Raw genomic sequence first — 23,532 nt, 5'->3', positions numbered from 1 at the left:
CCTCTGATCCCAGGCTGAAGGGCAGGGCTACTCAACATGTGGCCTGCAGTGCGGTTTAGGTTTACACAGGGCTCATCACGCAGCCCATGGGTGGGATCCTTTGAACATGGCATCCACTGGGAACATGCTCCACAATGGCAAGTCAATAAATGGTCTTCTGTTGATATGCATTTTAGTAGTTAAATTCCTAGACTGTCATTGCTCATTAAGGGTATGTCTACATTGCAAGCTTATTTCAGAAAAAAGCTATTCTAGAAAATATCTTCCAGAATAGCTTATTTCGAAATAAAGTGTCCATATTACAGGGAAGCCTCCAAATTAGGCCAAGGCAGGCAGGCTCCCCTAATGTGGACGCGCTGTCTCAATTTAGAGCCCCAGAAGGCACTGGGGAGGAAAAACTTAGAATGGCCCTGGTGAGGAGTTATTTCGACATAGCAGCACTGAAGCATCCACATAAACCCTCTTCTGAAAGAACTTTTTTGGAAGCTGCCTTATTCCTCATGGAATGAGGTTTGCCAACGTCAGAAAAAGCCTTCCTTTATTTTGATTTTCTTTCAAAATAACCCAGTTGATGTGTGGATGTTAGTATTGTTTTTCTGGAATAACAGCTGTTATTCCAGAATAACAGTGCAGTGTAGATGTACCCTAAAAGTGCTGTCATATGGGTGGAAATCGAGTAAATATTGCATTTTATTAATATCAGCAGAACTGACTTAAATGGGCCTGTGTGTTCTGTAATCTTGCCTTAGTCTTTGTATTGATGCCTGTCAGTGTGAAAGAAACTATTTGCATATATTTGAATATGCATGCAACCACACTGAAGTTTTGTGGCCCTCGGCATGTAGCTTGAGGGGCTTCCAACGTTGTCCCTGTGGCCTCCAAAGTTGAGTAGCCCTGCTGTAGCGTCTTGCAGCAGCCAGCAATTGCCACTTCTGCCTTCGGGCAGTCAGCTGGCTCCCTAGGCCTGCTGGCTCCGCGGCCTGACTGCAGGGGGCGCTGCGCCTCCTCCCGCCCGGGACTGCATTTCCCAGCATGCAGCGGGCTCCGGGCTCTGTCTATAAGTAAAAGCGGAAACAAAAGAGCCAGCGAGTGAGAGCCAAGCGGATCCGGCCTCGGCCCCTGACGCCCTGCGAGAGCCCGGCCCCCGCCCGGAGCGACTGCGCGCACCCAGCCGGGGAGCAGCCGCCCGCCGCCGCCTCGCAGAGCCCCGAGCCGGAGCGTGTCTCCGCCATGGCGCTGAAGCGGATACAGAAAGTAAGAGCGGCCGCGCCGGGCCTGCCGGGGGAGCCGGGCCTGGGGTCCCCGGGGGGAGCGCGGCCGGGGGAGGCCGCTGAGGAAGGAGCTGTGCGGCCGGGGGGCTCGGGAGCGGCCGGGGGAGAGGAGACGTGCAGGCAGAGGGGCGCTGGGGGAAGGGAGGCCCCACTAGAAGGGAAGCTGATGGCAGGGGAGAGGGGGATTGCAGGGGAAGAGAGGCTCAATGGGCAGCGAGAACTTTGTGGTGCCGGTGTCGGAGGGTAGAGCAGTGGGTGTGAAATCTTGGCTGTGTTTCTCCTCCTCGGAGTAATGAGGTTCTCGTGTCTTTGCTCATACCAATGGGGATATTGATGGTTTGTTGCTTCTGGGAGACTGTTCTTTGTTCCTCTTACCCCGTGGAAAAGGAGTGCCAGTCTGTGGTTGGAGGAGGATTGCCTGTAGAACCCTGTCGGAATGGTGCTGTGCAGCTGCATAACAGTCTGGATAAAGTATAACCTTGTGCATACACTAACCTTCACAAGGCCCAAGTGAGGTGGGCAGAGTTGCAGTTACCTTACAGTGGGAGAAACTGAGGCACCAAGATGAGGCTTGCCTATACTAGGGATGTTAAAAAGAAGGTAATTGGATAAACATTTAACAGCTGAAAATCTCAGCAGTTACTGCAGTTGCAAGTAACCGTGTATGGGGCATGCACTGGCTCTTGCCTGCCACTCAGCTCCTCGGGGAGCCAGCTACCACCTTGTATTGCTGCCTCTGATACTGACATCTGCCTTCAGTACTACACAGTATTCCTCTTGTATTGGCTAGCGACTAGAAAGTATAACCATGTAAACAGTTAACCAATAAGCCTGGACTCATTGGTTAATATTCACGGTTACATGTGGGTTCCCATCCCACTCCTGGGGAGTCAGGTGGTTCCTTGGGAGGTGGTGTGCACTGGGAGTAGGCTTTTAAGAGGCAGCAGCTGGCTCTCTGGGGTTGTATCTAGACTAAATAGCTCCGTTGATGAAGCCATGTGAAGTAGTTTACTCGATATAGTCAATGAAGCAGGGATTTAAATAATCCCCGCGTCATTAAAATAAAAATGGCCACCACGCTGTGCTGACAATCAGCTGATCCGGCACAACATGGCAGTCTAGACATGGCACGGTGGACAAGGGAAGCCTTTGTTGATTGCTCTGGTATGCCTCGTTTCACTTTATCACCGCGCGGTGGCCATTTTTATTTTAATGAAATGGGGATTGTTTAAATCCCTGCTTCATTGACTATTGAGTAAACTACTTTACATGGCTTTGTCGATGGAGCTATGTAGTCTAGACACACCCTGGGAGTGGGGCTGTGGATGGGATCCAGCAGCTGCCTCTGCACTGCTGCCTCTTAAAAGCCGACTCGCAAGAAAGCAGTTGGCTCCCCAGGAGCAGGATGGGAGCCTGCATGTAACAGCGACAGAGTCCTGTAGCGCTTTAAAGACTAATAGATGTATTGGAGCATAAGCTTTTGTGGGCAAAGACCCACTTTGTTATGTAACAGTGAATGTTAACCAATGAGCCCAGGTTTATCAGTTAACCATTTACACGGTTATATTTTCACATCCTAGGCTATATAAGGGAAATACTGTGTGATACTGACAGCAAGTGTCAACAATAGAAATAAAACTAGACTGATGCTGAATGTAGTTGAGTTGATATGTAATCAAAGAAAAACTGTGTTCAATGCCACTTCCAAAACTGCATTAATTCTGGTCTGGCCAGTTATTGGTAGGTTCCATAGCAGATCAGTGGAGGAGCTGAGATTAGAATTTGAGAGTTCATGTTTCTCAACACTTAACCGCCAGAAGATCATGTTGCTTCTCAACGGGATCAGTGTTTTGTGTTAATGTCAGAGAGACTTTGGTTTAATTCATCTTGTTCCCCTGATTGCTAACAATTGCTCTCCTAAATCTGTTTGCTTTTCTATCGCATTGGGTCTGCTCAGTAAAGCAGATTGTATTTTACTTTAGTTGATCATTTCCTCCCTAATGTTGCATACTTTGTCCAAGGGCTGGTAGTCGAAGTAAGGGCCTATCTTATGTAGCCTGTGTCCAGGTTACAGTTATGACAGTAGCACAGTTTACCGTGCATTGCTTTGTTGTGTAGCATTGTAGTGTAGATGCTTCTTAAAGCAATGGAAGGGTTTTTTTCCATCAATGTAAGATCTCCAACTCTCTTGAGTGACAGAATTTTTCACACCTGTGAGCACTACAGTTATATTGACCTAACTTTTAAGCATAGACCAGAACTTTGATTGTCTTGCCCCCAAAGATTTTACAGTCTTTTTTGATTATGCTCCTTTGTACAGTGCCTTTCACAATGGGGTCCTGGTCCATGACTGAGACTCCTAGGCAATTTGATAATACAAATTATAATAATGAATAATACACCATTTACATGCCACCTTAGGTCTGAAACTGTTGCAATGGAAATGCATCTGCTACTAACACAGATGTTCCTAATTATCAGTTAGGGTGGGGATATGAGAGTTTAACTGATAAGCATCAGTGTGTCAATTCCTGTTAACAGTTGAATTCTGGGAGGGATCTGCAAGGCCAGCGGCCCATAGCCTGGCAGTCTTCCCTCCCTATCCTTACATTCCTAGATAACCCATTTAACCGTGTAATCAATAGACTTCTGATTGGTTACATGTTTACTAATTTTATACATTTTTACATCTCAAATTCAGGGTATCTTGTTGTGATCTTCCTGCAGAGCATGTTTCTCTCTGGCAACTTTATCACTTGAAAGGTACAACCTGGACATCTGATAGGAATTCTGTACCTAGAAAAGATGGGTTAAGGCATGATTTTTATGTCAGCAAAATAAGCAAAAATGTATGGTATTTTTGGTTTGTTTAAGGGGAAGGAGTTGCAGGAGGAAAACCCTTTCAGTTTTCCTAGCTTTAGGCCCTGACAATCAAGGAAATGGGATGTGTGTAGATATCTGAATCTTTAATTTGTCATTAATATCAGAGATTGATCAAACTTACTGTTGACATATCTGTCATCTTGAGCGTAAGACTGTACTTCTATGAGTAGGACTCCATGTTTGTCCCGAGGTTGTGGAAGACATGCATGAATTCTGCAGCGGTCAGTGTAACGGACAGCCACTGCTGCTGGAGCGGGTTGGCGTCCAGCAGCTGGAGTTACCTCAGGGAGTGCCAGAGCATTGATTTTGGGGGTGCCTAAAGTAGCTGCTGGTCCCCTGGAACTTCCTCCATGACAGTGGCCAGAGCAGCTCTGGGCCATCTGGAGTATCCTCCACAACTGGTGGTACAGGCATCCCACTCCACAACAGTACTCCCCACAAAGGTTTGAGTGGTATTTATGGTATAAGTCATGGCCTATAACTTTTTTCTTGTCCACAACCTGTCTGATTTTTACTAAAAATATCTGTGATTAAATTGTAGCCTTTGTTATGAGCCACTAGGGTCAAAGGTAAAGTATGAAGTACAAGTATCAGACTTAATGGTGATGCAGAAACATTAGACATTTGTTATTTAGAATTGTAATGTTTTGAGAACCTACTAACTAATACTGGTCTTATGTCAGATAATGTCCTGTCCTATCCTATCCTATCCACAGTTAGAAACATGATCAGCCCATCTATTTGACCCTTGAACATATCACTAAATGAGTTTGTAAATGGCATCTGTAAATGTCAAGGATTAAATGACGGAACTTCTTAAAACAAAAAACTACCAAAACACCTTTCTTTTCAAATAGTACTTGCCCTATCAGAATCCTTGCAACAAAAGATAGATGTCCATTATGAAAACTAAGAAACATGGGAGACCAAGGAATATTTATATGGATAGCTTATGTAAAGTTCTAAAACTAATATGTACTTCATCTTGTTGTTGATGCCATGTAATGAGTGTGTTTTTATCTAACACACACTTTTGCTCTTTTTACACAAATTGCTTGATTTCTACATTACAGTTGATAGTGGAAATGGAGGTTGGTTATTCAGCAATAACCAGTTCACATGTAGTTAGTGAAAATATTACTTCAATTGTACCAATTGCTGAACAAATTGCTGAAGAAATTAAAGCAGAGATTGGGATCTGGGAGATAGAAGTTCTGTTTTGTTTGGAGATCTAAATCTATTCTGCCACATACTGTTTTTTGTGATGTTGAGAAAGTAACTTAATTCTATCAGTCCCTGTCTGTAAAATGACAACAGTTCCTGCCTATCTCACATAGGTTTCAAGTTGGTTTCAAGATTCACTTGAATGTTGGCTTAGAGCTTTGAGGTCCTTGGACAAAAGGCATATTTCAGGTTTTTTTGGTATTGCTATAGTACCTTGTTTTTACCAGTTGCTATCTTAATTACAAATTGGGACTGCTTTGATGACAAATAGCCAGGGTGCAAGTGGGAATGTCAGAATTGTTATCTTGGATCATTTAGTTCAGCATCCTGTCTCCAACAGTGGCCAGAACCAGATGCATCAGAAGAAGGTGCAGGAACGAGCAGTGGGCAGGTCAGGAATAATTTGACCCCTACACTCTCCTCTCCTTGTTTAGATCTCATCCTGATATCTCATATATGGAGACTGACTTAAACCCTGAAGGATGAATCTTAATAACCCTCCCCAAATCATCATCAATCATGGTAACTCTGGTTAGTCTAATTGTCCAAATAAATTTCCATTCCCTTTTTGAATCTTGCTGAATTTTTGGCTTGACTTTCTGTGGCAATGTTGTTCTAAATGCATTACCATTAGTCTAAATATTTCCTTGTGTTGGTTTTGAATTTGCCATGTTTTGATTTGTCAATATCCACTTGTTCTGTTATAAACCAAGAAGAACAGACACCGAGGCAATTTACTATGTCATTCTTTCTTATATATTTTTACCACATCTCCTTTCTAAGATAGTCACAATCTTCACCCATCTTTTTTCCCCCATACATGAGTTTTGCCAGGCCTTTTCTGAACCCTTTCTAATTCTACACTATTGCTTTGTGATAGGTAGAACAGTGCTGCATGTAGTAATCCAAATGTGAGGGCAGCACCATAGATTTTTATAAAAAGACGTTACATTTTCTGTATTGTTCTGCATCATATTTCTCATGTATTCATCTTTTTTTCAAATCTTCCTTGTTTTGGAGTGAACTAGTGTATAGTCAGAATATTTTGAGAAGCATCAGTTATATGCTTGAATGACTTGTGAATAAATGTTCACTCTAAGAAAACTTGTGCTGTCTATCTTATTAGTAATTTCTAAAGCAGGGAGATAGGAAGCAGTTGGTTTAGATTGTACAAGACTATTTTAACTACCCAATTGTTTGTTTTTAATCTGAAATAACTGAAGAAATGGTAAAGGAGGAATGTGACCAGGTGGACTAGGCTCAGAGGCTCGCTGCTGGAGACCACAAAGTCCTGCCATGCTCGACCCAGGTAAGGAGCAGGGGAGAGGTCATCTGAGCAGGCTAGAGTGGCTGCAGGGGAAGAAACCAATTAGGGCCTTCTCCTATAAAAAGATGTAGTTCAGTTCCTTGCTGGAGTTAGAGGCGCTCCTGGCTAACAAAGGGAACTGTAACACAATGAATAGCTCAGTGTTAATAAAGACTAGGGGAGCAAGGAAATGTGTCAGGCTGGCTACTGGGCCTGCACTTAGAGCCCTGAGTTAAGGGTAGGAATTGGTGAAGGCTGGGGCCATAGAGAAGAGGCTCAGGAAACTGAAGGTAGGTTCCCCCCGCCCCTCCCAAAGGGATGTTGACATGTGACTGCTATTAAGATTCCTGGGCTGGGGCCCAGAGTAATGGGTAGGCCCTGTCCCTCTCTCTTTCTCCCAAAAGGCCACTGGGGGTGGGGGAAAGCCTAAAACTGGACATCAGTTCAGTCCCCTTCTGGGGGTTTACTGTCAGGTGGCCTAGCTGAAGACTGGGGTCAAACCAAACTAAGAGGGCAAAACCATTGCCTTCTTGGAGAAAGTCCTGGAGGTAGTATCCGATGGCAGGGCTGTGACTGGTTTAAAGGTTGCAGACACACCCAGCGAGAGGAGATTCTCATAAAGAAGAGTGAAAACCACATCACAAATAGATACAGAAGGGCAGCTGAAGTTGATAGGTCTAAATTAAACACTTTTCTTCTATCTTGTGAAGTGAAGATGGTGGCTTTCTCAGATCTTCTCCCTCCCCTCCTTTTCTGCTAACACCTCACCCCTGGACATTTTTTTTCAAGGGTGTGTATTTTGTCATCAGCCAACTTAATGAATGGCACTACAATAACAAACTAGCATGGCGTGGATGAGAGAGATGGGTCATTAAGGAAAATCAGTTAAAATGAAATACACTGACACATTATCTCCTTAAATGATGTTCAGTTTTCCAACATGATTATGAAAGCTAAAAAAGACTAACTCTATATGGTCTCTTAGAAAATTTAGTTTTCAGTTGGTATGTTTAGTCCACCTGAGAATATAACACAGAACTCAGTGACTTTTCAGGTTTACTGTAGATATTGGTTCTTATATTGTGGGGCCTCAAGTCTATATTCAAGTTAAGTATATAGAAGACACTGAACAGAGAGAAGTCAGTGAGGTCTTTATAGCTTCAGCAAGCACCTGAAGGAATTCTTGGAAGAATAAAGGGCTGGTAAACAACTCATGGAAGTCACTTTTAAAATTCATGTCAATCTAGACATATTGTCTCTGGCAAAGCTTGAGTATTCTTATGAGAGCTAGAAATTATCTGTCTTAAAAATAGCTATAGAACTTGGTAATTCATTGAACTGAAGTGTCTGCTTAGAATAATAGTTCTACGAATATACATGTTAAAAGGTGGCAGTACCTACTAAGGAAATAGAGCTGTAATACACATTGAACATTTTCTTATTTTGGTAGTATTGGTTGGTAGGATCTTATTAGTATCAGCATCATATTTTCTGCTGTATCATAACTTTTTCTCAGCAATCTATCCTGTAGGTGTGGTTTCCTGGCCAGGCGCTTTTCAGAGATGGACAGCACACAGGCTTCTAGAGCAAACTAATACCTGAAAAGAGGTATTCTACTCTATGGGGGAGGTATAGACTAAACTTCACCAGGTGCTCCCAACTCTGTGACAAACCTATATTGAGTCCTTCAGATTTCCCTCTCTACGCTCCAGTGTATATTTTCATCTGCCTTACAATAATGGCCCTCCCCTTTGACTGCCTCTGGTCAGCCATCTTCTTTGTCATTGGACACAAGGGAGTTGATAGATTTGTGTAATCAAAATAATAAATTTTGACTACACAATGATTGATCCACAATGAAAGCTCCTTGAGGCAGGAACGATAACACAAATAAGAGATATGTGCAGGACAAAGTACATAGCATTAAGTAAATAAAATATATACAAAAATTCACTTCTGACACTCTAAATTCTAATCTCTAATTACTGTGCATTATGAAAGCAATATGCTACGCTGTAGACTAGACTTGAGAGGTCTGCAGATTAGTCTTTGAAAATTGGTGCGAGAACAACTGTTTGGTGCTAAATATGAATGTATAGGTTCTAAGCTCTTACTGTATCAATTAGGTAGTTCAGTGAATTTGTTCATATGGCTCTTTTGTGGAAAGCTGTTGTCTCATGGTTGATGCTCATAATCCTTCATTTTCATCTGTTTGTGGACTTTGGTTTTCATATGTATTATAGGGTTAATATTGAGAAGACTCTTTAAGCGACTATTTTCCCAGGACCTTACCTCTAGTGATCAAGGAGAAATGGAGTTTCTGATACTTTGTTCGTAGCTTAAATGTAACTATTTGGAAATACTAAAACAAAAAAAATCTTTTCAGCTATTCTTGTTATGAGTGTGGAGGAACCTGGATGTTTTTTATTGCAGTAGAGTTATTCTTGAAAGTTTAAGTGAACACAGAACAGTAAGGCTTGTCCATTGTGTCAAGAGGAAGAGAGGAGGGAAGGTATTCAGTGGGATTTCTCATCTATTAGTACAAAAATTCTAAAAACTAATGTTAATATTGGCTGATGCCATGGATTTTAGGCTTTTGTTAGTCTCGATTTAGCAAAGAAGACTGGACTGTGTAAATGGAACTCTTGTTTGAATCCAGAACATCTAAGTTTGATTTCATGTTCGAGGATCTGAGCTGAAGGGTTTTATAGCGTGTGCTCACATTATCAGAACAATAACAGATATTTAAAATATTTTAGAAAATGAGCTATTCATCCTAAATATTTCAGCAGTCTTACTTTAGCGAACCAGTGGCTAATGTTAAATATGTTGACTGAGCATATTTGACTGTTGACTGATTCTTAGGTTGGAAATGACACCTTTATTTGAAGGGACTATTGTGGTTAATTTCTTCCCGTGAATGTCAGTTAAATGTAGACAAGAAATGCAACACTTCATACAACCCTTGTCATATGCTCAATTTACATTAGGTAATGCTCCATCAGCTGTAATACATGAATCCAGTGCTCGTTCCCTTCGTTATGCTATATTTCTAATAGATGAATTACTATTATCTCACTTACAACCAACTTTATTTCCATCCCAAAAATGTTTGCGCTCTTACGTGCTTGGCAACTATTGAGTTTGTTCTTAACGTTTTCATTTGTATTCAGTTTATATGCACTGAACATCAATACACTAGATGCTGACAGCCACATTCAGTGTCTAGTGTATTCAACAGCAAGAGGTTACCCAGGCTGTATATACTTATCCAAAGAGAGTTGCTTTTTTACATATATAATTTATTTTAAAAGAATTGTATGATTGGAAGGGAAGGGCTGCTTGTTCCCATAGAACAAAATACTCCGACCCTACCACAAAGGATGTTAAAATACGTTTATTTGTGTAAGCTCCTGTTCCCCCTTTTTCTCCCCATGCTTGGAGAGACAGGGGAAAGAGGAAAAAATAGTGAATAAGATTGTTCATGTAACTTGAACAATTTTTTTTTCTTTTCCCCCTTACTCTTCCCCCTCCCCTCTTCACTTATTTATTCTTGGATCTGGACTTGTAATACTCCAGTCATCTAAAGAAGTGGGTTTTGCCCATGAAAGCTCATGATACCATCTCCATACTTTGTTAGTCTGAGGAATGATGAAGTCATCCAATAGAGTGTAAATAACCAATTGAAAGCATAAACCACGGGAAATGCATCCTTTCCTATGGTGTGTCAGATGCTTTCATAAGGCAGTCAGTCAAATTTTCCAGCATGGAAATTTCTACTACTAACGACTTTGTATTCCTTCCCTTGTTCATTCCCTTGCTTTTCTACCTTTGGGAAAACCTACAAGCACTCCTCTGATACCCTTTTACATCCATCGCTAGCATTGCTCTTGCTGTTCTATCGCCGACGGAAGTGATATATCTGGTACAGGAGCCTATTCTCCAGTTTTGCACAGTTTTAACTTCTACACCTGATCTAGGCTTAATTTCCTCTAACAACTGGAATGATGCTGTAATGCCTCTGTAGGCACAATCCTGAAGACCAGGAAAGTAAACTGGAGTTCTATAGCAGAATAGGAAAAAACAGCTAATTCTCCATATCATTGAAGTGACTCATGGCATGTTGAGTTCCTTCATTATAGATCCTCTGTGATCCTCACTAGGGATGTTAGCGAGTAGTCGACTACCCAATAAGCATAAGCTTATCAGGTAATCGACTGGAGTATCGACTACTCTTTCCCCCCACCCCCACTCCCTTTCCCCTCGCTTGCTGCCTCTGAACAGGAGCAGGTGCTGGGGAGAGCTGACTTAAAAGCTAGTTCCTCTAGCACTATCTCTGCAGTGCCCCCTCAGAAAAACCCACACCCTCAGCCACTGGTCGCTGCCTGCAGGCAGCACCACCTCCTCCTTTGTCTAGATTCCCAAGCAAAAGGTGTCACCTGGTCACACGCAGGAGCGGCTCGAGGCCGGCTGCAGCAGCTGGCGCCCTAGGCGGGGCAGCACAATCGGCGCCCTTGCCTGCACAGCCGTCAATGGCCGTGATGTCATCACTGGGCGCCTGAGCCAGCGGCGCCCGGGGCAGCTGTCTAGCTCGCCTTAGCTCACGGGCTGCCCCTGGTCACACACCGCTCCCAGGCTGGGGTTACAGTGATCATTGCATAAGTGATGGGCTGTGTACTCTGTGAGTTATACCTGCAATTCCCATCCCCGTCTACATGGTAGAGCAATGCCCAGGGAAACTGAGGCACTCATGGGGGTTACTACAAGACAGTAGAAATCACATGCAACATAACAAAGTGCATACAATAGTATCAAGTAGTCACTAAGCTACCAAATAAGCATATGCTTATTGGGCAGTCGACTGCTCAGCTAGTCATTTACATCCCTAGAGCTACCCCAGGGCCTGGTTATTTAAAAGGGCCCAAGGCTCAGTGGCAGGAGCTAGAGTCCCAGACCTTTAAATCACCACTGGAGCCTCAGGTGGTGCAGGCTAGGCAGTGCTGAAGGGCTGGCTGGAGGAGACAATTCTGTCGGCAGCCATGCCCATGGGGATCTCTTCCTTATGTTGAGGAATCTTTAATGCATTTCCTGGAGATAGAGGGCAGATGGGGATATGCATAGAAAGAGTAGCTAAATTTTGTTGCGATGTATTTGCTCTTCTGTTTTCTGTCAAGTAGGATGTTTCCAAAAGGGCATTTATATCAGACTTAAGATGTTTGCTAGATGTAACACACTGACAAAATAGAACTTGGTGAAAAGCTCAGTAGCATAGCCCAGTGATCAGATCTCTTCAAATATAACCCAGTCCAGTGGTTTTCAACCTTTTTTTTCTTGTGATCCAGTTGAAGAAGACTGTTCATGTTCACAACCCAACATAATGATATCTTTTGACTGGAGTGTGGGCTCCGAGGCTCTAGATTGGGGGGAGTGTCAGGGCTGGGGTAGGAGGTTGGTGCTTGTGGTTGGGCACAGGCTTACTTCCAGCGGTTCCTGGTCAGCAGTGCAGTAGGGTTGCTCAGGCAGGCTTTCTGCCTCTCCTGGCACCACCAACCATGCTGTGCCACAAGCAGCCAGCAGCAGGTCATGCTCCTAGGTGGAGACACACAAACAGCTTTGCATACTGCTCTTGCCCACAGGCACAGATCTCCCCCAGCTCCCACTGCCTGGGAATTGGTCAATGGGAGTGTGGAGCCAGTGCTCAAGGTGGGAGCAGCACATGGAGCCTCATGAACTCTCCCAGCTTGGAGCCAGGATGCATTGTGATTTGCAGTGCCAGGACAGGCAGGAAGCCTGCTTGCACCTGTAGCACCCTCACTACAGCAGAGTGACCCAGTGCCTGATGTTGTGCAACCCAACACTTGGAAAATCACTGACCTAGTCTGACAGCAGTTTATGCATTGTGATCTTCATGAACACCAAATCCAGTTAATCTTTAAAAATAAATTATACATATTGACTGCTCCTGTTTTTCTATCTTCTGAAACTAGTTGTCTTGTATGTGCCTATTTCCTAGAACAGGTAGGTATTTTTAACTGGCTTTAATAAGCAGGACCTAGAGAAAAGTCTTCTGTAATGACTGAGTTGTTGACAAATTGCCTTGATGCATACATTTAAGTGACTCAGATGATGTGGAAAACAGATTAGGGTTTGAACTAGAAACTAATCTTCAAAATAGTTGAGTGTTTGCTGGCAATTTTAGTGGGAAGAGTCAATAGCAAACCCTCAAACACAGGTTCTACTTAGGGAGTAGTACTGGAAGTATTTTCAGACCTCCTTTCTATTTTTATACTCAAATGTGTATATTTAAAAGTCAGTTAACCACCTGAATGACCGGTATCCTAACATGGCCTATTACTATTCAGATAGGATATTCTCTCCAGTTTTCTTTAAAACTAATATGGGAATCTTTCTTTATATTTACTGGAATTGCATGGAAGCCCAAAACTGGGGCAGGTTTATAAAGACAACAGTTAAATACAGTCTGAGGACCAAATAATTTTTTTAAAGCTCCCAATTATATGTGGACTTAAACATTAGTCTTAACCCCACTATATATTGGAGAGTGTTTGTGTGAATGTCTCTGTGTTTGTTCAAGAACTAGTGCTTACCATTTAGGAGGAGGACCGCCAAATTCAGTATGTGGCTTCCTCTTATCATGACTCAAAGCAACATGAAGGCTTGGTTGTGCCAGAATAACGGGGATGTGCCTGGAACTGGATTGCTTCTCATAAAATCATGCAGAAAAGAGCATCAGCAAGCAGGGGAAAGGATCTGGGTAGGGGTGTACCCACCTCATCTGGGATTGCCCCAGCCCTGAGCCTCCCATCTCCTGGGTGCTCTTTTGGAAGAGTGGGGAGGGAAGCCTGAAGCTCCCATCACCCCCTGATTTGTACAGGGGCATTGCTGGCTCTTTCTCTTGGTCGGGAAGTGAAGGGAAAGTGCATAGCTTGCTGCATTTCTTTGCTCACTTTGCTCTTGCTCTCTGACAGGAAAAGGAAGGGGTAGGGCAAGTAGCCCTGGTACAAATTTCAGCAAGGGAGGAGGGCTTTGGCCCCGTCCTTCCTTCCCACCCCCTACGCACACAGTTCCCTGGCCAAAGCCCTTCCTTAGCCCCCAACTCTGACTTGTGCATTCTCTAGCCCCTTGCCCTGAGTCCTTCCAATTATGATAGGTCTTAATACTACACTTGTAGAGCACCTTTTGAGGGGGAAATTGACACTTTACAAGCTAGTTTAAATCAATTAATGTAAATCAATAACGTCAAGATTGGGCTGTGCAAAACATTTCACAGTTAAAGGAATACTCAGTTAAGCATTTAAAATTTGTCCTTAATACTTTAAATAATTGAACTTAACACTTAATATTCTTATTTTTCATTTTCTACAGTGAAATGACAAGTGCAATTGATTTGTGATTTAGCAGATCTGTTTTACATGTCAGTAATACAGTTCTTGAGTTGCAAATACTGAAAGGAATATTTATTCATTTGGGAAAACTTTGCATTTTCACTGGCACTTTCATTTCTATTGGGGGGGAAGGGGTTTAAAGTCCTCTTTATATGCAATTGTGGTTAAAACTGAATTTGGCTTGATTTTTAGTTATCTTATTCTTCCTTGTAAATATATTTTTAATTTACAATATTTTCATGTTTCTCATAGGAGCTAAGTGATCTGCAACGTGATCCACCTGCCCATTGTTCTGCAGGGCCTGTTGGAGATGACTGTAAGCTCTTGATAATTTACTACAAAGATCCTAGCAATTTTTGTCTGAAGGAGGGATAAAAATTGTCTAAAATACTTAATGTGTTTTGTCTTTCAGTGTTCCACTGGCAAGCAACTATTATGGGACCTGTAAGTATGTAATTCATATAACTGAAATAATCCCCAGTCCCTTAGGGTGTGTCTACACAGCAAAGTTATTTTGGAATAACGGCTGTTATTATGAAATAACTTTGTGAGCATTTACACAGCAATTCCATTATTTCGAAATTATTTTGAAATAACAGATGGCTTATTCTGGCTTCTGTAAACCTCATTCTACGAAGAATAATGCTTATTCCAAAATAGCTATTTTGAAATGAGTGTGTAGATGCTCCACTGTTGCTATTTCAAAATAGCTCCTCACCAGGGCCATTCTAAGTTATTCCTCCTGGGGCTCTAAATCGAGGTAGCACATCTACACTAGGGAAGCCTGCCTCGGACTAATTTTGAGGCTTCCCTGTAGTGTAGATGTGCTATTTCAAAATAAGCTATTTCAGAATAACTATTCCAGAATAGCTTATTCTGAAATAACTGCAGTGTAGACGTAGTGTTAGAAAGAAGGCCTGAGGTATTGACTTCTCTGACTATGGAAAGGATTCGTGTTCACACCAGCATTTGACCACCTACAAGCACTGTAGTCTTGGATTAAACTATCATATTTTCAAGTTAAATATTTTTGGGAAACTCTGCTATTCTAGTAGCTTAATACTTAGCCTCTTCTACATACTCCACCTACTTTGTTACACTTCACTTTCACTTTCAGTGAAACTTAAGAAATTCCTCCTTGTGCCCTTGAAACTATAAAAATTTTTTAAGATAAACAACTTCAGTCTACATTGAGCCTTCGAAAATGAAAAGCCTGTTCTTTCACCCCAGGGATGATCACTTGTACTGTAATGTTAGGTGTATCAGTCCAAATGGAAAATTTAGGGTAATTTAAAAATCACATGTAGTAGCTCTAAATACAATTGTCATGGCACAGGATGAGTGGGGGCCTTTAAAGGGTGAAAGTTCCTCCCACTTCTGTGTTGTGGCTCTACCAAAAACAGAGCAATTTTTGTACTCGTGATCTAGCAATCATGGAAACAATAGGCTACTAGATATAAAAGATCTGCTTTCCTCAGTTTGAAGAAGGTCAGAGAGCTGGTAGGATTTGCCATGAGACTCTCTCCCAAATAGGTGATTAGAGAAGGACAAAAGGACTGTTCTTGCTAAAAGAGAAGTGCTTCGGAATGGAAAGAAACCTGTAAATGAATCCTGAAGAGGTTCTTGAACAAAGGACTATTTGAGAAAAATGAACCTGTGAAGGAAGAGATGTTTACTCAGACCCTGAGAAGGGGATCATAGCCCAGATGTCTTTCCTTTCGAACTTTTTGTTACCGTCAAGCTGAGGCCCTAGCCAAATCTGATGACAGGAGGGTGATCAGCAGCATTACATGGTGAAAAGGGGAGTTATGACTGATTTGGGACAACTTGTTTTAACATATTTCAACACAACTCCAGCCTCTCAAGAAAAGGATTAGGCCTTAACCTACCAATGGAACATTAAATCCCGTTGTCTGTGTTCTTTGGAAGTTTCATCTGACTTGCCACTGATCCATGAGCTCTCTGGCTAGGACATAATTTATCAATAATGGATTCATATTCACAGCAGCTGAAGTTATCCTTCTGTTTCAATGACTTGCTTCCTTTCTTCTACCCCCTTTGCATTACTGAAAGACAAATGACAGATCCAAAAAGGACATAGCATTAAGACAATGCTGAATGTTTCAATTAACAATGCTGTGAGGCTTGCTCAGCACAAAAAAGGGGGAAGTGAAGGAAATATTTTAAAAGAAAGATACAGAATTTGTCCCAATAGTGAATGACTGTGATGACCTGAATAACGCACAAATCCTAATCTCACCTCATGCCCTGTGCAGTTCACCTTTCATATCCTGTAGCAGAAACATTATTTTCTTTCCAAACATCGAACTTGCACAAGAATAAAGATGTGCTTCTCTAGTGGTCAGTGGAAACAGATCCCTTCACAGTCCATATCTGGCATTAGGAAAGGCTGTGATATTGGTGTAGTGCACTTGTAGTGCACTTGATATTGGGGGGAGACAAAAAACAACATACTCTTTAAAATACTCCTGGTGAGCTGTAGAAAGCACAAGATTAAAATTAACTTTCAGAATTCATTTCCCATGTCTGCGGGTTAAGATGACTTGTATGCTATTTTGGGGCCAACCAAGGATAAATATTTCACACTGATTATGTTTCAAATGACTGGAGCTCTGGAGAGAGAAAATATCTCTAGATGCCAACTTTCAGACACTAGCAAACTTTTACATGTACAATTAAAATAAATAGTTCTTAATCCAACTATTAAAGCTTATATGTAGTGTTATAAATCAGGGTATTTAAGTTGTAAATTTGGAAGAATTAAAAAAAATGTTGACAATCATTATTGTAAGCACCTTTTTATTTTTTATCAATGTAACCTTTTGCTTTCCTGAAAAATTGGATGGGGTTGAACAATAATTATTTATTGACAATAGACCTTGAGATTTTAAAAAGGTAAAGCTTTCTAACCATTAAAACACACATTGTTGACATCACATGTCAAAATATCCAAAATGAACTTAGTTTGATTTAAGGTATTTAAGTGCCATTTTTCTTACCTTGCCTATCTGCATGTTTTGATTAATATTGATAGAAATAGTTATTCGGTGTATGTGTGGTGAAGTTAACTTTCACCAATAAAAATGTAATTCTTCCAATTTTAGTTATCAATACTAATGGACTAGAGAGAGAATTGTCCTCATTTGCAATCTTTATATGCAAACTATGCCAAATAAAGTACAAGCTTGTTTTTCCTCCTCTTCAGTATTAAATTTGTTTATCCTTAAAGCTTTTTAAGATCATTGACAGGTCCATTTAGTATGCATTCAAACTCTCATTTTATTCCTAGCATTGTGGCAAACACTTTTGGTTTAGTATAATACAGACTTCTTAGCATTACTGTTTTAAACTTGTCTCTGACTTACAACAGTTTCTTCATTTGGAAATATCTCTGCATGGAAGAGTCACATGGTTTTCCCTATGACACTTTTTCCTAAAAAAGTAGAAATTATATTTTCCCCCCTCTGCCTAAATAAAGAGCAACAGACCATCTTAGATCTACGCAGGGAACATGAGAAGCCAGTGTACTTGCACTACTTTGTGGCAGGCATCAGATTCCCAGCAATTATATTAAACATACCAACTAAATTGGAAACAATTATTTTTTTCTTTCCTTAGTCAGAAGTCACAGGGATGCTTCAGCTTTGAGGCCCTCAGCCGTCTAATCTTGGGTTTTTTCCTTTGTAATTATGAAAATCAAGGGTTTCCTCGACAGACCACTGCAACAGACAGATATTTCTCTTAACTGTGTGCAACCTGGACTTAAACCTGTGCACATGTTGTCTAACAAAATGCATGTTCACAGATTTATACAGGTCACAAAGATGTTGTGTGTTTAAAAACTTCCTGAGATCATCATGATCAGCTGAATAATGTTGGAAAATCCTACTCTTTGCACCTGCAAAGAGAGCACACTTCTTAAGGTAAGTATATTTGTGGCTTAAAGCTGGAGGAAGGCCTTGAATGTAGCAGAGCAATTGTGGTTCTGGTGCACACAGGGTATGCTGTGGAAGTTCTGCTAAAGAGGGCCTGCTTAGAGGTTCTGTGCTGTCATGGAGCTGAGTTCCAGGTGCACTTTGCTGCCTGAACATGCAGGTGAAGCTAGCTTGGAACTGGTGCATGACCAAGTAAGCAGATTCACCAGCATGGGTGTCCAGTATGTTAGGCGGGGGAAGGCTTTGCCTTCACAAACCGCCAGGCATAGCCCTGCCCACACTCCATCCCCAGAATGCCTGCTGGGACCATGCTGCACGCCTTCTGCCCTCCTCGAGGCTGGGCTGAGACGTGTAGTGTGCCCTTCTCCCTTCCCCGGTGCTCTGGGGCTGGAGATGCTGAGCCGATGCACTTCCTCCCCCAGGACTGGAGAGGTGAGGCTGGGCTGGGCTAGGCCAGGTCACATGGCATGGTGCATCGCCCTCTGGGGCTGGAGCCATACTGCACACCCTGCGTGCCCCTCCTCCCAGAGACTGGGGTGAGCGTGCACCCACCCGCACCCTTCTCCTCCCTGTGGTTGGGAGGGGGAGTGTGTGCGTGGCTCGCTGTCCCGCCTCCCCATGGGGGGGGGGTAGGGGCAGAGGTGGGGGGAGGGGGCTTGCCTCCCCCAGCCCTGCCTTCACCAACTGCCCATGTTAACAAGCCGAACATTCTTTCTTTTCATCTCTTTGCTCCCCGGAAGTGATGCCCAGCAGGGTATGGGTTTCTGCAGTAGTGATCAGAGATGGCTCTGCTTTTGCTCCACAGCCTTGGGGGAGGATTCCATCCCTCATTGTCAGCCACATGCCTTCCTAGCAGTTAGCCTGCATACTTGAGCTTTGTGCTGGAAAATAAATTTTAGTCCAAAGTTGCTGTAGTTTTGGGAAGGCTCTTCAAATTCAGAAGGGACCCTAGTAGTATAAATCATGTTTTTTTGTCTTTTACAGCCTGATAGTGCATATCAAGGGGGAGTGTTTTTTCTCACTGTTCATTTTCCAACAGATTATCCTTTCAAACCACCAAAGGTAAATACTTAATTTTCCTAAAAGTGTTATGAAAGTCCTAGGCTGTTTCTGTGTCTTCCCTGTTTAAAACTCAGTTTTTGGAGATAAAAGGAGAAAAGTCAGTAAAAAAGACCTATTCATATTGAATTAATATAGCTGTCCAAATGTTAAAATTGGTTTATAAGGTCAGATATATGTACAATAGGCTATTCGTGGCAATAAAAGTCCACACTGTGCTGTTTCTGTGGGTGGCAGCTCTAGAAAGCAATGACTGGATATTAAAAGGGCAGTGTTTACTTTGCCAGTTGTAATAAACAGAACTTGAAACTAACATCTGTTTGTTAATCACAGATCGCTTTCACAACAAAAATATACCATCCAAACATAAACAGTAATGGGAGTATTTGCCTTGATATCCTGAGGTCACAGTGGTCACCAGCTTTGACTGTATCAAAAGGTAATGGCCTATATGTACTCTTGATTTTATTCATCTGTAATAGTAATGATGATGAGCATTTTAATGATGCTATTGCAGTGTTAGGTCAGCCTTACCATGCATTCCTACACTGATTGTAACTGAAAAACCGTCAGTGGTAGAGTAAGTATTTTTATTCTGCTCACTATTTAAATGGGAAATTGCACAAGATTGCTGACTGTTTTCAGATCATCCAACCATTTTTTTACACTTCAATTGTCATGCTAGTGAGTCATATGCATGATAAACAACTATTCATTTTGTGCCACAGTTAGATAAAGGCATTGTATTTAGTATTTTAACATTAAAGAAGTATCCTGGGCACTGGCTCTGAGTGGTCAGGCACTCTACATCTCTGACTGGCTCAGCTAAGGAGGATAAATTAACGCAGATCTGTGTGAATAGTTAATTTTGAGAAGTAGCCGAGCGCTATTTAGTTGAGGAACACCGGAATCTTAAAGCGTTATGAGGGCTCAGGCAGGAGCCCAGAATACAAAAGGTTTCTGAAAGGGCAGAGTTGGAGACTATTCCCAGTAATATCTCTTTGTGGAGCCATCCCCAGAACACACACAGTGCCAGAAGAGAGAGTACAAAGCTTCTTAGGGAGGAAGGCCTGGGGATATCCTGAGTCAGCAATGGAGAGAGGGCTGGGGCTTGTGACAGAAGCTTGTTTATATACCATATGTGGCAGTTGATTAAATAAACCCAGCCTCTTGAATGGGTACTGTTCACTGATCACTAGCTTTATTGAAAGCCCATTAGAGAAAGCTAAGGCAAGAACATAACTGAGCTTCCGGGGCAGGTATCTGGTACATTCCAGGAGGTTCTGTAGTGTGTGTGTATATACATGTATATAGAGGCAAAAGAGAATCTAATGTCTGGTTTATAAACCCACAAAAACAAGGGTATTCAAACATACATGGAAAATCCTGTAAACCCATTTCTTGGGGGATAAATCTAGCTTTTACTTAGGCTTTTTTTGGGGGGAGGAGAAGTTCTGACTAAATCATATTCATGAATGAAATTGCATAGTCTGTTGGTCCTCAAATCTTCAGTATATTAGAATGCGTAGATAATTGAGCAGTTTTAGAGGTAGCATTCAGATTTTCTCAAATTTTGAATCCTGTTGGCTCTTGGAACAGTAGGGTTGAAGTTAGTTTTGCCTATGTATCAGTTTTTCCTATTACTAGGATTGTGAGAGTTCTACTTAAGGTATATCTATCTTAAAAGCAGTTCTGGTGCCAACACTTGAATTTACTATTCATTAAACTTATCACCTCTTTCCCTGATGCTATCTATGTAGTACAGGTTGAACTTCACTGGTCCAGCACCTTTGGGACCTGCCTGGTCCCGAACAAAGGGATTTGCCAGACCAGGAAAGGTCCCTTCCCTATGGCCTGTGCTGCCACCAGGCTGGGCTCCAGCCTGCCCCCACTGCTGCCCCAGCCCCCCCATGGCTCTCTAGATGCTGCTGGCCCTGCTACTGCTGGAACTGGAGTGCCACAGCCAGAGCTGTGCAACCAGGGCAAAGCTCCCTACCTGGGGCTGGAGCGGGGTCCGGGCCAGAGCTTCCTGGCTGCTGCTGGGGTCAGAGCTCCATGACTGCTGGGATAGGGAGTTCCGCTGGGCCAAAGCTCCCTGTTGTGCTGCCTATCTCCCACATGCCCACACATGGCTCCAAGCGGAGTCACTGGTTTGCCCCTATGATGCTCCTGCCCCACCACCACCAGACTTTCCTCTTCCTGGGCTCTGTGGCCCAGGAACATCCGTGGTCCATGCCATACCATGGATGTTGCTGGACCAGGGAGTCCCAGTTAAGGGAGGTACAACCTGTAATCTAAAATACAGTCCAACTCTTAATGATGGAACTGCTCTAAAAATGTATAGGATTAAACAATGTAATGTTTCCGCATGTACTTAGCCAGACGCTAAACAATGTTTCCTTTTAGAATAGCATCATGACATTTTGTTAGAACAAGATAAAATTGTTAGTGTTCATCTGACCTTAATTGCTCCATTCAGGTGCAGTTATTATAGCTTCTTGTATAACATAGTTGCTGCCCACACACATACATTCTGTGCAAGACAGACTCAGTAGCTACATGAAGTCTAAATTTATTTTGATTGTGGGGGTAGCTGCATAAGGAACATCTTGTGTGTTCTTGATCTGCAGGTTTCTGTATAAATTGGCCACTTGTCCTGTCACTAAGCTCCAGTTGTCCTGTTCCCTATTAATGTCAGTTGATATATTGGGGGAGAAAAGGGAGGCAGGAAAGGTGTCAGTCTTTTGCATCTTATCATTGCCTTAGATTTTAAGGCTACATTCCATGTTTTTCTTAATGCTCTTTTATCATTAGTGGTGAGTGGGTCTGCCACCTGATTCACACTTTAGGTGGAATGCTTTTAAAGCCCTAATTTAATTCATGTTCATTAGGAATGTTAGCATATAGCCATTTCAATGATTAACCAATAAGCCTGGGCTTATTGATTAATCCAGATGACTATACCAACCCCCTTCTCTTGCTGCCTCGGATAAAGAGACAGCTAGGAGAGGGGAGGATGGAGTCAGGTCCCCACACCTGCTGGTTCCTGCAGAGCTGCCTGTTGCCCCCTCCCCTGCTGCTTCCTACAGAGGCAGCATCAGGGGGAGCAGGCAGGAGCTCGTGCTTAGGGGAAGCCGGCTTAAAAGCTATCTTCCCCATGAGCACTGGATCCTGCGGAACCACCTGTCTTCACACCCCCACTCTGCTGCCTCTGATAGAGAGGTTGCAGCAGGGGAGAGGAGAGGCGGGATGCTGGAGTAGACGGGTGGCAGGTGGAAGCCAGTCTTTGCAAGGAGCTGATTTTTTTTTTTTCTCTTAACTGGCTCCCCTCGCAAACTGGCTCCACCTGCCACCCTGCACTGCTGCCTCTTATATAGAAGCAGCAGCACAGGGTAGCAGAGAACACCCCAGGGGTGGGGCCAGGATCGGGGAGCACATCGGCTGCTGGTTCTGCCACCAGAGAGTATTTTAGTAACTATAACCGCTAAAAATTGTTGTGGCTACATGATTACTAAAATACATAATATCTTAACATCCCTAATGTGCATATAGGGTACATATCTCAAACTGGCCCCTCACCTCAATGGTTATTGGAAGTTTATTTTTTCTACTTGCACATACATTGGTTCTTGCTGAGCAGGATTATAGGACTTCAATGTGGTGTCTGATACAGTGGTTTCTGATCAATGTGACCAATCAAATTGTCAAATATTAGTGGCTTAAAAAAAAACAAAAATTGCCAGAAATTTCAGCACAAAATTAATGAAACTGCCACAGCCCAAAATAATATTATTACTAAATGGACGTGAAATTTTTGTAATGTAGTGGGGGTGGGGGAAGGCATAAAACAAAATGATTAAACAGCAAATTGTCCATTTACTCTGAGGACAGTAGGTGAGTTAAGAGTACCCAGACTCGTGGAGTTATGCAGATGATTAAGTATTATCTAATCCACCCTTTTGTCACTTTTTCCAACTATACTTCAAACACTGGAAATAATTACATTATCTGAAGATAATAGACAGAAATATGGCGCAAAGTCTGAAATGTATAAGCTTATTATCTTTTGTTTTTTCTGAGAAAAAAGTTCAACAGATTTTGCTAGATACAAGATTGTTTTCATAAAGCAAATTTAACTAAATCTTAGTCTGTGCTAGAAATGCCATCAGTTGACCTGTCCATAACATTTTTTTTGCTATGAATTATCTAAATATTGGCACAATATATGCATAAGTGTTTCTACATTTTTTACTATAAATATATGCCCCTCTCTCAAAATATGAGGGCCATAATTTTGGGGGGAATTAAATCTGCCTGAGAGTGCCAAGAAATTAATACTGACATCTTTGGTGGCAACATTTGTAATATTTAGCATTCAAATTCTACCACCTACTATATGCAAATTCGGTGAAAATATTCATACACAG

The 23,532-nt window shown here is 42.3% G+C and overlaps 1 protein-coding gene across 4 annotated transcripts in view; it reads left to right on the top strand.

Annotated features, from left to right (window-relative positions):
* The first annotated feature begins 1,064 nt into the window (after positions 1-1,064).
* Positions 1,065-23,532, top strand: part of UBE2D1 (ubiquitin conjugating enzyme E2 D1) — a 42,936-nt gene continuing 20,468 nt past the window's right edge. The window contains exons 1-7 of one of the 4 annotated variants that reach the window (XM_075935025.2): positions 1,065-1,254; positions 6,602-6,687; positions 14,343-14,406; positions 14,503-14,534; positions 17,917-18,034; positions 19,031-19,108; positions 19,439-19,544. In XM_075935025.2, coding sequence (XP_075791140.1) covers positions 17,984-18,034; positions 19,031-19,108; positions 19,439-19,544 — 235 coding nt within the window. In that variant the 5' untranslated portion in view covers positions 1,065-1,254; positions 6,602-6,687; positions 14,343-14,406; positions 14,503-14,534; positions 17,917-17,983. Of the gene's footprint in view, positions 1,255-5,492; positions 5,770-6,601; positions 6,688-14,342; positions 14,407-14,502; positions 14,535-17,916; positions 18,035-19,030; positions 19,109-19,438; positions 19,545-23,532 lie in introns of those variants that run through there. The other 3 variants (XM_075935026.2, XR_012905609.2, XM_075935024.2) reach the window with 3 other exon arrangements.

This window comes from Pelodiscus sinensis, chromosome 8 (genome assembly GCF_052426305.1).
Source record: "Pelodiscus sinensis isolate ZL-2025 chromosome 8, ASM5242630v1, whole genome shotgun sequence".
Classification (NCBI taxonomy): domain Eukaryota; kingdom Metazoa; phylum Chordata; order Testudines; family Trionychidae; genus Pelodiscus; species Pelodiscus sinensis.
This window is presented reverse-complemented; position numbering and strand designations above follow the sequence as displayed.